Below are 15957 nucleotides of genomic sequence, written 5' to 3'. Positions count from 1 at the left end.
TGTTTGAACTGCTCAAACTCAGGTCTATGAAAAAATAATTTTGATTCTGTTTTTCAAAATGTCAAAATTATATCTCACAAATTCTTCTCAGACATTTTATAGAAGTCAGGCACATACGTAAACAGCTTTGTTCCTTAAAAGGCAAAGTGAAATTTAATTTACCAGCATCTTTAATCAGTAGAGCATTAGTATCTTCCACATTTGTAGGTCCTGCAATAAAGTTAAAATAAAAGCAATTATACAAAATATGCATTAACTAAACAAACAATGTAAGACCCATGGATATTTCAGTGAAGTAGTACATAGCAAAGAATCGAAATATACACGCCTCTTTATAAATACAAACCTAAAAGTAATGCATCCTGTATTTAAAAAAGTACAGCACTGTTAAGCTAATGCTTTTGGTTTTTTCAAACCTTCAAGAGAGGACCCATTCTGATTAAGAGAATATACTGCATATCAAGAATATTTCTGTGCTTACTGAAATACTGAATTTGTGATTGCAAAGTATCTACAATATGTTCATTGAAGAAAGCAAAGGAAATTAAAATTGTTATTGTACCACATTGTCATCTTGGCAGTCGTAGTTAATTACATTTATCATAAAATATGCAGCTACAGAGTACTCACAAAGGTAAGTATTTTATTAAAAAAAAAAACTCTGGAAAAAAAATAGGAATTGGTAAAGAATGGCCATCAAGTAATGACTATTTGCAGAAAAAGTGACCACCTGGTTACTTCTACACATTACATTAAAAAAAGACAGTTATCTTTTCCGTAACTGGTGTTCTTCGATATGTGTTGTTCATGTCTATTCCACAATAGGTGTTTGTGCTCGCCACGTGCACCAGTGCAGGAAGTTTTACTCCTAGCAGTACCCGTGGGGGGAGGGCACCCCCGCGACCCCTGGAGTGGCGCTTCCATGGCACAGTATAAGTGGAGCTGAGCATTCCCCACACCCTAAGTTCCTTCGTGCCAGACAACTTAGACAGAGGGGAAGGAGGGTGGGATGTGGAATAGACATGAGCAACACATCTCAAAGAACACCAGTTACGGAAAAGGTAACTGTTTTTTCTTCGAGTGATTTCTCATGTGTATTCCACAATAGGTAATTCCAAGCTATATCTGTTGGAGGTGGGTAGGAGTTCACGAGTTTCCAGGACGGAGGACAGCCCTGCCAAACCCGGTGTCATCCCTGGTTTGGGAAACAATTGTATAGTGCAAGGTGAACGTGTGAACCGCAGACCACGTGGCGGCTCTACAAATGTCCTGGATTGGGACGTGGACCATGAAGGCAGCCAACGAGGCCTGCATCCGAGTTGAGGGTGCCCTCACAATGGGTGGAGGGGGGGACACCCGCCAGCTCATAGCAGGAGCGGATGCGCGAAGTGATCCAATTGGAAAGCTGCTGAGTGGAAATCAGCTGGCTTCTCGTGCACTCAGCCGAGGCAACAAATAGTTGCGAGGACTTTCTGAAAGGCTTGGTCCGCTCGAGGTAGGAAGCCAGAGCCCGCTGCACATCGAGCGTGTTGAGACGGCCCTCCTCACTGGACGAGTGAGGCTTGGGGCAGAGGACCGGAAGAAAAATGTCCTGACCCATGTGGTAGGCGGAGACCACCTTTGGGAGGAACGCAGGGTGTGGGCAGAACTGGACCTTGTCCTTATGAAAGACTGTGTTTGGCAGTTCGGAGGTCAGGGCCCTGAGCTCTGAGACTTGCCTGACCAACGTGATTGCAACCAGGAAGGCCACCTTCCACAAGAGGTGAGACCAGGAGCATGTGGCCAGAGGTTCAAACGGGGGTCCCTGAGACGAGACAACCAGGTTTAGGTCCCACTGTGGGACCGGGGGGGTCTAGAATACGGAAGAAGATGGTCCAAACCCTTAAGGAACCAGCCAGTCATAGCATGGGAAAATACCATGTGCCCTTGCACCGGCGGATGGAAGGCCGATATGGCTGCCAGGTGCACCTTGACTGATGAGGGAGCCTGGCCCTGGGCCCTCAGGTGGAGGAGGTAATTAAGGATAAGCTGGATTGGGGCGGCCACCGGGGAGAGACCCTGGTCCACTGCCCAAATAAGCGCGGCGAGTGGAGGGCCGTCTACTTTCGAGAAGGACATGCTGAACCTGTTCTGAGCATGTCCTTTCCTCTCCGCCTAACCACTGAGCAGCCTCGCCAGAAGGTGAAACGCCACTAGGTTGGGATGGAGGAGGCGGCCCTGGTCCTGAGAGAGCAGATCCAGGCGGAGCAGCAATGGCCATGGGGGAGCTGCTGCCAGGCCCAGGAGGGTCCCATACCAATGCTGCCTGGGCCACACCGGGGCAATCAGGAGGACCTGGGCCTTGTCCGTCTATCTTCTCCAGGACCCTGCTGATTAGAGGGAATGGAGGAAAGGCATAGAGAAGTCGGCCTGACCAGGACAGGAGAAAGGCATCGGAGATAGCGCCCCCTAGACCCTCCCGGAGCAGAACTGGGGGCACAGCCAGTTCTTCCGAGTTGCAAATAGATCCACCTGGGGAGTTCCCCATCTTCGGAAGAGCCGGTGGGCCACTTCCTGGTGGAGGGAACACTCGTGTTGCGAGGAAAAGTCCCTGCTCAAGCAATCCGCCCTCTTGTTCCAGGCGCCCAGTAGGTGGAAGGTCTTCAGGTGGATGTCATGGGCTATACAGAAGTCCCATAGCCTGAGGGCTTCGTGGCAGAGAGCAGAGGATTGGGACCCGCCTTGCCTGTTGATATAGAACATTGAGGCCGTGTTGTCCGTGAGGATCCTGACTACCTTGCCCTCCACGTGCGAGCAGAAGGCCATGCACACCAGCCGCACCGCCCTGAGCTCCTTGACATTTTTATGTAGGGTCAGGTCTTGAGCCAACCACAGGCCTTGGGTCTGAAAGCTCCCCACATGCATCCCCCAACCCAGGTCCGACGCATTGGACACCAACTCCAACAACGGGGCCCTGTCCCTGAACAGGACCCCTTGGAGCATGTTGTTTGGGGAAGACCACCACTGTAGGGAGGTGATCACAGAGTCCGGCACGGTGAGAACCTTGTCCAACCTGTCTGTGGCCTGGGAGAACTTCGAGGCCAACCAGAGCTGAAGAGGCCTCATCCTGAGTCTGGTGTGATGGACCACGTATGTGCACGCCAACATGCGACCCAAGAGTTGCAGGCAAATCCTGGCTGTTGTCACGGTGAACCTTGTGACCGAGTCGATGAGACCTTTCATGGTCTCAAATCTGTCTGGCAGGAGAGAGGCCCTGGCCGACACTGCGTCCAGGAGCGCTCCGATAAACTCTATGCATTGGACTGGTACTAACGTGGACTTGGTATTGTTTACCAACAGGCCCAAGGCGGTACACGTAGACAGGAGGAGTGCCACGTGATCCCTCACCTGCGACCGGGAGGTGCCCTTGACAAGCCAATCGTCCAGATAGGGAAATATCTGGACCCCCCCCACAGTCTGAGGTAGGCCACTACCACTGACATGCATTTTGTAAACACCCTGGGGGCAGTGGACAGACCAAACAGGAGGACCATGAATTGGTAATGATTCCGTCCCACCACAGAACGGAGGAAGCACCTGTGCCCCTCGAATATGTGGATGTGGAAGTACGTATGTAGATCAAGGGCAGCATACCAGTCCTCGGGATACAGGGAGGGGATGATGGAGGCCAGGGAAACCATGCGGAATTTGAGTTTCACCATGTACTGGTTCAGACCTTGCAGGTCCAGGATGGGCCTGAGCCCCCCTTTGGCCTTCGGGATAAGGAAATAACGGGAGTAATACCCCTTGCCCATGAACTCCTCGGGCACTGCCTCTATCGCTTCTAGTCCTAGGAGCCGCCCCACCTCCTGCTTAAGCAGAGTTTCGTGCAAGGGGTCCCACAAGAGGGATTGGGGCAGGGGTGTTGTTGGGCGGGGAGGAAATAAATTGGAGGATGTAACCCTGGGAGATGGTGTTGAAGACCCATTGGTCCGAGGTTAGCCGCAACCATTCTGGGAGGAAAGCACACAACCAGTTGGAGAAGGGTAGCTTTATTGGATCCCTGGTGAGGACTGGCAGGGTGACCCCGAGCGTCCCGTCAAAAACGCTTTTTCCCCACCTGCCTGCCCTTGGAGGACCCAGGCTGGGGGGCAGGCTGAGATTGCCTCTGAGGCATCTCTTATAGTCCTGCTGCTTCTTATGGGCGGCCTCATACTTCGGGAGGGTGGCCTGGGTGGGAGTCTGCTGTGGCTTGATCTTAGGTTTTGCCAGAGCCGGGACATAGAGGCCCAGAGTCTGGAGGGTCGTGCAGGAGTCTTTCATGCCATGCAGTCTTGTATCTGTTTCCTCCGCAAACAGAGCTTTCCCATCAAACAGGAGATCCTGCATGGAAGACTGCGACTTGCTGGACAGCCCAGAGAGCAGGAGCCATGACCGCAGCATCCAAGGCTGCCTGCAGGGACACCCTAGTGGCCGCTGCCCTTTCCTCCACTAGCGCTTTGAACTCCTTCCTATCGTGCTCCTCGAGGGAGTCCTCAAACTTGGGCAGGGAGCCCCACAGATTGAATTCGTACCAGCCCAGGAGAGCCTGATGATTTGCCACTTGTAACTGGAAGTTCGAAGACTAATACATTTTCCTTCCGAAAGAGTCCAGTTTCCGAGAGTCTTTGTTCTTTGGGGTCGGAGCTGGCTGACCCTGCCGTTCCCTGTGGTTGACTGACTCGACTACCAGGGAGTTGGGCGCCCGGTAGGTATACAAGTACTCATGCCCTTTAGTGGGTACAAAGTACTTGCATTCTGCCTTTTTAGAGATGGGGGCCAATGAGGCTGGAATTTGCCACAGGGCATTTGAAATCTTAGCCACCCTTTCATGGAGAGGCAAGGCCACCCTACCCATTGCGATGGGGACAACACGTTAAACAGGGATCTGAGGGCTCCTCCACCTCCTCTGCGTGGAGGTGGAGGTTTGCTGCCACCCTCTTTAAGAGTTCTTGGTGGGCCCTGAAGTCCTCCTGCAGGGCAGAGGGGGGCGGGGCCACAATCACCTCCTCCGGGTGGGGCGAGAAGGCTGGTGCAGTTCTCTGGGTGTCATCTGGCATCGACGGGTCCACCACCTGGTCGGAATCCAGGCATGGTGCTGAGGATGTATGTCCCACCGACTCCTTTCTTGGAGGTCTTAAAAAAAAAAAAAAAAAAAAAAAAGGCCGACGGTGTCTCCGAAGCTCCAGCCACTGAGCAGGCTCCCACCGGGGGCTGTGTTGGAGGCAATGGTGCCCACTTGTACCATTGGGCCGGACACAATGCTCGGTGCAACTGCATCTGCTGTGGCACCGGTGGGGACGGCTGTTTGGGTTGGCTGGCCTGGCCCATCGAGGGAGGACTACGACTGGAGACCAGGCTGGCATAAAATCTGCTGCTGTCACTGGACCGGAAGGAGTGGCAGTGCTGGGATCTTCAACAGCCAGGGGACCACGATCTTGACGTGGAGGACCGGTACTGACAGTAACAGCTGCTCCATGAAGGGCCTCGATGGGTGGACCCGCAACGACGAGATGACGGCGATCAACACCCAGGGCTGTGATGTCTTGGCGGAGACTTGGACTGGGAGTTTGAGTGGGAATGGCGTCAACGACCGTGCCATGACCGACTGCAGTGCTCTCTTCGAGACGAGGACTGTTGGTGACGCCTGCTGAGGTCCCGTCAGTATTCGCTCCTTGAGGACAAGCGGTGCTGAGAGTCCCGGCTGGATGGAACCCGGCCAGACAGTCTCGTCGGCATCAAGAGCGATCCACATGGACTCTGCCCCGAGCGGTTGCTGGGCGGTGAACTGAGTCAGGAACGTTCCCTCAACTGAGACCGGTACCGGGCCGGAGGCGATTGCAGAGATCCCTGGGCGGCTTGCCTCTGGAGCATGGGGCTGACAGCGGTGGTGCTCCGGGCACCAGCATGTACATAATGTCCTGAGCCACCTGGAGGGCTTCAGGAGTGGATGGCATCCAGACATCCAGAGAGGCCTGTTCTGAAGGGGCCAGGCTACTCCACTCAACATGAGTCAGAGGCCTGGGGCCTGGTTGGGATCGAGGGCTGCCTGATATGGGCCTACCCTCTGTCCCAGACTTTCCTCAGTGCCGCTGCGAAGAGGGAGTCTTACTGGCCCTCTTGGCGTGCCCCGTGGAGGGGGAGCAGTGCCGACTGGTCGATGGCACTGGAGGGTCACCGCGTACAGACACCGCGGTGCCGGGTACCGGTTCAGAGTGGCGTGCTGGAGCCGGGGTCAGCACCGACTCCATCAGGATGTCCCGGATCCTAATGTCCCTCTCTCTTTTGGTCCAAGGCTTAAACCACTTGCAAATCTTGCACCTTTCGCTGATATGGGTTTCTCCCAAACAGAGCAAACAGTCTGCATTCGGGTCACTTCTTGGCACAGAATGCCTACAAGAACCACATGACTTAAACCCCAGGGCGTGGGACATGCTCCAGCCTGGGCTCACTGACTAAACTAACTAAACAGCTAATGAACTACAGATACTAACACTGAATGAATGAACAATTCTGGGGACGAGCTACAGCAAAGCTGGAACAGAGCAGTTCCGACGCACCTTCACTGGTGGCAAGAAGGAACTGAGGGTGGGGAGAGCATGCAGCTGACCTTATACCACACCAGGCAGGTGCCACTCCAGGGGCTGCGGGGGGCACTTCCCCCCCCACGGGTAGTACTAGGGGAAAAACTTCCAGCACCGGTGCACGTGGCGAGCACGCACACCTATTGTGGAATACACGAGCAATCACCCGAAGAACTGTTTGTTATATAATTAAATGTAATAAAGTTCTAACAATTTAAACATTTAATTTTGACTTTTTTATGCCTTAAACAATTTTGGCAATGATAATTCCCATGCTGACAATACTTGAGACCTCAAAATTTCAGGTGTATTTACAGCTAATAATGTGGAGGCCCTACCTTGGGAACCCAAAAAAGCTTTTGGCAGAGGAGTGACGAACATTTCCAGATTTTTACCTTAAGGGAGTCTAATTTTGTCACCTCTGTGCTAAAAACCTGTAATTCCTACAGTACCAAAGCATTCAAACAATCTAAGATCGTAAATATCCAAGGTCTGTGCCCAGAAGTTGTGTCAGGATGTAAAATCTATTCCTCAGGTAAGAAGTATTTCTTTATTTCTATTTATTTAGAATTCAACATCCATTACTCTAGATGTCTAAATATATCCTAAAAATCCATAACATAGTTTTGGATATTGATCCAGGTTGCAAGCTGAGACTGATGGGGAAGAAATAGAGGCAGCTCCCTCTAATAGCTCTGATGTCCACCTTCTGAGGTTATCAAGATCATATGGTATTCTCTGGAACTCCTTTGTGAAAAACTTTGGGGATTGGAAAAAAGAGGGAAAATGCTGATAGACATCCACTCACTATTAACCTCTAGTCTTTCAGGAAAGAGTCCATTGATACTCTTTGACAACTTCCTCTCGGAAGCAGAACTAGTGACATTTGTTGTTATTTTCTATGGCAAAAAAGATCAGTTTGCAGGAAATCTCAGAATAGGCATCATCACTAGGTCTACCAACAAAACTATGTCAGTAGAAACTGAATTAACCTATCTGTAGTAAAGAGTGTAGCCCTTTCACAATCTTCAAAACCTATCAATCCAACATAATGAAATAACAAGCCAAGGAGAAAGAAAGATGTGTTAATTCCTCAAGAAGTGGGAAATGGAAAGTAATTGGGTTGTGAAAATTGATTCTAGGGTTTTACGGTACATCTTTCAAAATCTGTGCTTGGCTAGGAATGAAGCAGATAGAGCTAGCAAACAGCAGCAATAAGGCCCAACTTCTGCAATCATCCATTAAAACATCTTGACTCCTGATCACACAAAGACAACTGATTGCTTGGGTCTACAGGATAGACAGGTCTACAGACTCTTAAACGGTGGTCTATGGATCACTGCTAGTCTGAGGAGAGAGATGGTTGATCACCAATAGGCTCCTGCTCCTCCTTTCCACCTATTAAATGGCACTGAAAGACAGCTAACCATTTCTTTTTTTTATGTGCCATAAGGAATTGTTGTCAATATCACAGTTTTTTTATGATTGCAAATAAGAATGGAGGTGATCCACAAGAACCTCTTCAATAAACTGTGATGCACACTATGGGGGAAAACAGGGTACACGGGGTAAAAACAAAGGTTACCATCATGAAAAGTATGGTGAGGCCTGCTAATGCCTTTAGGTTGACTGTGAAACTCAGAGACTGAGCTGCAGTCCTGGTTATTTTCAGCTTGGCCAAGAGGACCTCTGTCTATCTGAAAAGGATTGACCTTTTCTAACCGAAGATTCTTCACCTCAGCTAGAACATCTGGGATGATTGAAAAGCTGTGGCATCATCTCCTTTAAGTATATTCTGTGGCTTCTGCAGTGATGTCAGACACATCATAAACTCTTTCAGAGTATTTAAACAAATCAAGGACTTCTTGGCAAGCCCTTTCTAAAATAACTTACAGGATTTATGAAGGTGGTCAGCAACTGTAGAAAATCCTACGAGTTCTAAATGCTCACTAAAGAACAGACCTTGCTCCAAATTTTGCCCCAAAGAAATCTAACCATAAACACTGAATAACCTCCTTTTCAGCTCTGAAACCCTATGTTGTTGATATAGTTATTAAAGACACCATATAGTCTACGTCCATGAAAACGAAAGTTCATAATATTTCCTTTCTGTAAATATACCCTTCATTTTCATCACAATATACTTACAAAACATCTCCAATATCATTTAGAATTATTTGAAAGATGGGGGAAATATTTTATGATACAAATTTAGAGTTCACAAATACATAATCATTAGGATTAATATACAGTCTGCACAAAATGAAATAGCATAGAAATTCCAGTATATTAAAGACATTTTTAAAATCTTACCTTGTAGACTGTGAACCATTTCTAAAAGCACAGGAGTAAGGGTCTGATTATATTCATGGAAAATATCAATAAAAAGAACCTCTGTGCATGGCTGAAAAAGTAAAACAAATCTGTTATAAAAACCTAAATAAGACAAGTCTAGCCTAGTTCTAAGATACAGTAAAATAAATATATTTAAAACTACTAAATACCTCATAAAGAAAACACTCCAACACTACAATTTACTGAAAGTAACTTTGTCACAATATGGCATGTTCAATTAGAGCAAGATTTTGATATAGTCGTATCACATTCACAATGTAAGGTTTACATTCTAAGTTTGCTGATCAGTTACTAAATAAATCAGAAAATAACGGAGAGAAATATAATTAGCCAATTTTTATTCCTATAGCTTGCATAATAAACAAGTTACATTTTTATACTATACTTCCAATATTTAACAAAGCTACCCAAAATGTATTATTCAGGTCTCTCTGCTCTATTTTCACTTAGCATATTTTTCAGTTCTTTGCTACTAATGTCTTGCATACAGTAGATCTTTACACAAGTAGCTCTTAAACTGTGGTCTATAGATTACTGCTCATCTGTGGAGAGAGCTGGCTGATCACAAAGAGACTGCTGCGCCTTCTTTCCAATTGTTAAAATGAATTAAAAGACAGTTAACAATATACAAACATTTTTTCTTTTCCCATGTACAAGAAATTGCTGCCAATATCACATGAACGTTATGATTGCAAATAAGAATGGAGGTGATACACAAGAATTTCTAATACAATGTGGTGCGCACTATGGGGGGAACAATAGGATAATCCCAGTTCTCACAGCAATTTAAAAGCAAGACTTTTTGCAGTTTTAGTGTTGTATATATATATAAATTGAAGTAGAGGGAATCAAGATGTTAGTAAAATTTTACATACATAAGGATATAAGCTGCCTCCTTTAGTGTATTTTGGACTCCAATAAAAAGCACAGAGTACATCCCTGTGTGCCCAGCAAGTCCTGTATTAAGTGACCAATGAAAATGGAATATCTGTTCTTGAAACAACATACTGCTCTCATTTCTACAACCGAAGTCAAAAGAGGGGGAAGGAGAACGGTAAATGAAACAATGAACTGAGGAAGAACAGGGCAGAACTGTTTAGGGAGGGACCAAAAAGAGCTCTTTGCAGCCCTCATTCTAATAACAATCTAATTCAATTCTCTTCCTTTCTAGGAAAACAGAGTAGAGATCCCAGAGGAAGTATTCTGAGTTATGCATGAACATCCAGGCTCCTAAGTGTAGTACCCAAAACTGGAGTTCAAAGAGCAACATGGATTGAAATTTCCCTTAATACAGTGGGATAACTGGGAAAGCAGTTTCCTAGCAGCCAGCTGTAAGCCAGGACTGTATAAGGCATGCTGGAAGACAGGTTTATATAAATCCGGCCCTCACCCCAGAAAAAGGAGAGTGTTAGAGGAAGCCAGAGAAGCTATGGAATCTCTCTTTGAAGAAGGGAAAGTAAAGCTAATATTTGTTGGGTGTGTTTGTTCCACATAATGGTCTTTTTGACCAAGGAAAGGACTGTAAAACAGGGATATTAACTACAAAATCTGGCAAGAGCTGATGTTGAGGAGGCAGGAAAAATACCACTAAAAGCCTCCACTATACAGTCATGAAATGTACGTAACTAATCTAAATTAATGTGTAATCTTAATAATGTAACTGTTCCCTACTCCCATTCCTTAGCCCTTTATGTTTCTAATCACCATCAGTTTTATTTCATGTTTTGATCTAGACTGTATACTCCATAGAGCAGAGCTTTCTCTATGTTTTGTAAGAAACCTGGCACATCTTTCAGCATGGTATAAACATTAAATAAAGTTTTCTAAAATTCTCTGACTTGATTTGCTCAAGTGTGTTATGTATATAAACCAACAGGCTTAAAGAAAAAATATATAGAAAAACGTGTGTTTTACTCACACACACACACACACACACACACACACACACACACACACACACACACACACACACACACACACACACAGAGTTTCTGTCCTTTTTTGTTAGTTAATTAGTTTGTTTTATACAATGAGGTGTCAACGGACACAGTGTATGCTCTTTTGTCTTCCAAGGCAGCATATGCAACCCTTACTGACGAATGCTCTATACTATGCCTTTTCTATCATCATGCTTTTGAAATCAAAGGATACACCTTTGAAAGCTACAGATGCTGACCCACGGAAATGTTACATTCTGTAGAGGGTTTTGTTTTTTAAATATGTGCATCCTCTTCCTCTGATCTTGTTCGTTACAATAGTTTGGTTTTAAAAATGTAACACTTGAAAATGTTATGCCAAAGAATCTCAGGAACCTTTATTTAATATTTATTTTACAGTACTCAAAGATGTGCTAAACGTCTCAAAGAACAGAGAAAGATAGGTCTCTGACCTAGAATTTTTACTTAAAACATGAAAAATATGATAAAGAAGTTACCTTCACTCACTCAATATTTTACAGTACTGTATAGAATATCAACTCCACCTCTTTTACCATAGCACACTGTACACTTACTTTCTAGTGTATTTAAGACTAAACATTCGTCAATATCTTAACACAAATTCAAATATAATGTTACAGATTGAAGTTCACAGTAACTAAGTTCAGATTCTTCTGCAAATGTTGGTTTATACTTTTTTAATAAATGCCACACCTTTGGGATACAGGCCACTCAGCAAAGGCGTGAAGAACAACTTTTCTTTTTAATTAATCTTGTTTCATTCAAATTTAAATACTTACCCTGAGACTGTATTTCCAAGAATCTCCTCCTGTCTCCTCTACAGCTACAGTCCATAAAGAAAACAAGAAAACTTTACATAAAAATACAGCAAGTATTTTAGTTATGGTTTTAAACAATATTAGTGACTTATTTAATCAGTATGAAAACGTTACGGATAGGTAAACATTATGAGTTACTGCACATCTCAGGTTATGTAGAGAATCTCGAGAATGTAATCTCTCTATACAACACTGTATAAAGAAAATGCCAGCCACTTTCTTCTGTGGATCTTACTATGGGCATTTTCTGGAAGCACTGTGGAAAGGGAACAGGTAGTAATAAATATCTTAATAAAATTAGATGAAAATACAATATAATTTCTTACTGAAGCCTTCTGGGTCCTCTTCCCACATTGTCAATTCTTCCTCTGTTAGCAGGAAATAGTGAGAGACTAATCTCCTACATATCTCCATTAATGTTGGGTATGTGAAGAATGATGTCTTTATCTTATGTGCTTCAAGAGTTTCAGGACTGCTATCTGTAATAGTAATACACAATTACTATTCCATGACTTAACATTATACCAGAATCCTATTAATCAAGAAAGAAAATGCTGGACAGAAGACTCTCATACTGAAAGGAACAATTACATCTCCATATTGACTTAAAGACACTTTCTTATAAAGCACCTAAAACTGTTTAGCAAGTAAGATTGTTCTATTAGCTGAAAAAATTGGTGAAAGTGATGCCTCATAAAATAAATCCTGACTGCTCACTTTCTGGTACTAATTAAATTATTCAGATTAATAGTCTTTTTTGTTGTTGTTCTTCATAACTGAAAGATTCTACCTGTAATCCTATCCTGTCAGGAGCCACCATCTTCCCTGAATCAGCTTGGCTCCACTCTAATTGGAAACAAACACTAGGAGGCCATTCTGAAAGAGGACATTTTTGTTAGTGGGTAGCCCTACAGCTACATCATCACTGAGAATAATACAAAATGACAGCTATTGTGAAAGAGGGCAGTTCATTGTGGAATTCTCAGAAGAAGAAAAATATCCTTCATCTTTGATAAAAATTTAAATTTCAGATATGAAGAATACACGCAAAAAATGACCATTAAGCCTAAAATAATTATTGAATTGTACCAAGTCACAAGATTCCAGTGAGTTTCAACCACACGTGAGGTTTGAAAAGTTTATGTTGCTCCATTATTAAGATCACTCAGGACATAAAAATGACCTGACAGGATGCTAAATTTCTTAGATAACCAATCTTTTAAAACTAATTTTAATCCAAACTAATTAATAGGCTTACTTTCAAATTCTCAGAAAATTCATCTAGTGCCCAAAGAGAAAGTGCTGTAATTTTTAGGAGGATACATTGTATTCTTCATACATAAAGCGTTTTAACTCCTCCTTTAATTCCAAAAAGTAAATCATAATTATGGAACTGCAAGTAGCATTTCCATAATAATTAATTCTCTTAATAGTTCATAATCCAAAATGTTACAATTTGTCATTGACATTTTAATACCTGCAACAAGAATATCAAATAACAATCGAAGATCTGCAGTTCGTCCTGCAACATATTTTTAAGTACTGTTTTGATAATCTGAATTAAAATCATCAGAATTTCTGAACCTCTTAAAAAATGTAGTTCCAGCACTGGATTATTTTAATTTGATAACGAAAATTATATACTGTGTCAGGGTCAGGCCAATGGTTACAGGAGCGTGATAGAAGGTAGATACATTAGCCCCCAATTAAGCAAGTCCCTTTTCTCTAAGATAATGGGCTGTTCCAGAACAATCAGGAAGTTGCTGAACCAATTATGTCAGGCAGGCTAATTTGGACACTTGAAGCCAATTAAGAAGCTACTAGGACAATTAAGACAGGCAGGGTAATCAGGGCATCTGGCTTAAAAAGGACCTCACTTCAGTTAGTGAGGTGCATGCGAGGAGCTGGGAGCAAGAGGTGCACAAGGAGCTGAGAGTGAGAAGGCGTACTGTTGGACAACTGAGGAGTACAAGCATTATCTGGCATCAGAAGGAAAGTCATGCAGTGAGGAAAACAAAGGTGTTGGGAGGAGGCCATGGGGAAATAGCCCAGGGAGTTGTAGCTGTCACACAGCTATTACAGGAAACGCTGTAGACAGTTGCGATCCACAGGGCCCTGGGCTGGAACCCGGAGTAGAGGGCGGGTCCATATTTCCCCCATCTTCCCAACTCCTTATTTGATACAAGCGGAGTTGACCTGGACTGTGGGTCCCACCAGAAAGGAAGGCCCTTGGCCTGTCCTCCGACCCACTGGATGGGTCAGCAGAGACTGTGGGTATTGTTCTCCTCCCTTTTCCCCATGCTGGCCAGTGATGAGGTTAGCTGACTGAACAGCAGGTTTGAGCCACTAGCAAAAGTGGCCAAACTGACGGCTGCCGTGAATCTGTGAGGGGAGCAAAATCCGCCAATAAGCGCAGGACCCACCAAGGCAGAGGAGGAACTTTATCACAATATTTTTTTTCTGAATCCAATTAGATGCTGGTGTCTCATCATATGCAAACATGAAACTAAAACTAAAATTAAGTAATCTTTATAGACAGAGGTGTTTCAACACTAAGGAAAGTAATTGTAACTATCCATGCATTAGATTCAAAAAAATTTTAGCTAGAGTTTGTGAAACAACCATAGCCTCTTGTGAAACAACCATAGAGTCAGAATTGCAGAAAAATTAATTGCATTCAACAGCATGCTGAAACTTTTACTTTGTTTCTGTAGCTCAAACAGTACTGCTTTAAACTATGGTACACAGTAGAAACATTCTTTTATTAGACATTTTCCTAGCAAAGGAAAAAGACATCACTGAGTTTGATGAACCATAAATTAACTTGGCCCATGAACTAAATACGGGCTCTTTATTTTATATGGTTAATGAAAGCCAAAGCAGTAAGTAATTTCTCTGCATTTTTATGTAGGAAAGTTGTTTTGCTGCATGTTCCTTATGGATTTAAGTGGTAATTATAAAACGATTTGGAGATTCTTTCCTAAAACTTGGTTTTCACAGTCAAAATATTAACAATAGGCAATATTTATTATATGATCATGTTAAGTAGTACAATGTTAAGAATTTTAAACACCTTTTAAAATGGCTTTTTTAAAAACATTTGAAGTTAGTGTTGTGTCACAGCTGGCAAGCTTTCCCGCCCCCCCCCCCCCCACAAGAATGGGAAAACATGCTGAGGAAAGAGCAGCAGTACCTTCGAAATGTTTTGATGGCTTGTAAGCATAATTTTTTACAATCATCTTAATGAGATTCATGCACTGGACAATAAATCGCTCAAATGCAACTCCTTCACCAGCCTCTGTGAAAACATAGCTTACAGCAAACTCCAATGATCTCTGAATCAGAGGGGTGAATGAAAAAGGATGTTGGTCCAGGAAGTCCAAAAGCTAAAAAGTGAGGGAAGAAAATCATCATATGACTTAATTCATACACATTTTATGTGCACAAAGAACTTTCATAAAGCATCTTGCAAAAACAGGAGCACATTTATGTAATGTGCAAATCTAACAGTTAGCCACAAAAATTAAATTAAAACAAAATCATTTTTATGGTGCTTACTGATTCATTCATTTTATCTGTTGGCGTTCTAATTCTCAATTCCAAAGCAATGTTTTGTTAATAAGAATGACAGTTTAAGGAACCATGTACTTTTTCAACTATTCAGTGCCATTTTATTGATAAGTAACAATTCACAGATGCAAGATCTGATTTTCCCTAAAACAAGAAAAAAGCTAGCCCCCAAATTAACAATATTCTTATTAGTAATCCACCATTCATACCTGTTTCCAACCATATTTAAAGTACTGAACATTTACTTTACCAGTTTACTCTACCTAGATGCTTTTTAGACACTGCATTGGTCATGACAAATCCCAGCTTCGGAGAGGGCTGAACATTTTAACAAGAAGAGCCAACCCTTGGCATTTCTTTTTAAATCAGACCTACAAAAATTTTTTTTGCCAATCCTATGTTCTCCAACTGTGACAGATGCCCCATCAATCAAGCATCATACCAGTATGCACAGGGACAAACTGAGGATTTTGGGATGTGCCTGGAAGATAATATTTTGCTGCCCATCCCCTAAATATTAAGAGATTTCTGTCTATGATGATCACACCAATATGTACTGGGGCTTGAGAAGGATTAGTGATTTATCTGTTGGGATACTCTTCCATTATAACTGAATAACTTTTTCTGTAAAAAAGGTGCTGTCATAAATATAAT

At 43.6% G+C, this 15957-nt stretch overlaps 1 protein-coding gene across 8 annotated transcripts in view; it reads right to left on the bottom strand.

Annotated features, from left to right (window-relative positions):
* IPO11 (importin 11) overlaps positions 1–15957 on the bottom strand; it is a 277976-nt gene that overhangs the window by 191667 nt on the left and 70352 nt on the right. For 6 of the 8 annotated variants that reach the window (XR_006281719.1, XM_043515249.1, XM_043515250.1 and 3 more), the window contains 5 exons: positions 14807–15119; positions 12060–12212; positions 11695–11738; positions 8916–9006; positions 163–210 (listed from right to left, as the gene is read on the bottom strand). Coding sequence is in view for 7 of the 8 variants with exons in the window: in XM_043515249.1 (XP_043371184.1) it covers positions 163–210; positions 8916–9006; positions 11695–11738; positions 12060–12212; positions 14807–15119 (649 nt within the window). In the remaining variant the exon portion in view is untranslated. The remainder of the gene's footprint in view (positions 1–162; positions 211–8915; positions 9007–11694; positions 11739–12059; positions 12213–14806; positions 15120–15957) is intronic. The other 2 variants (XM_038401357.2, XM_038401363.2) reach the window with 1 other exon arrangement.

Source organism: Dermochelys coriacea, chromosome 5 (assembly GCF_009764565.3).
Source record: "Dermochelys coriacea isolate rDerCor1 chromosome 5, rDerCor1.pri.v4, whole genome shotgun sequence".
NCBI lineage: Eukaryota > Metazoa > Chordata > Testudines > Dermochelyidae > Dermochelys > Dermochelys coriacea.
Note: the sequence above shows the minus strand (reverse complement) of the source record. Positions and strands in the feature narration are given on the sequence as shown.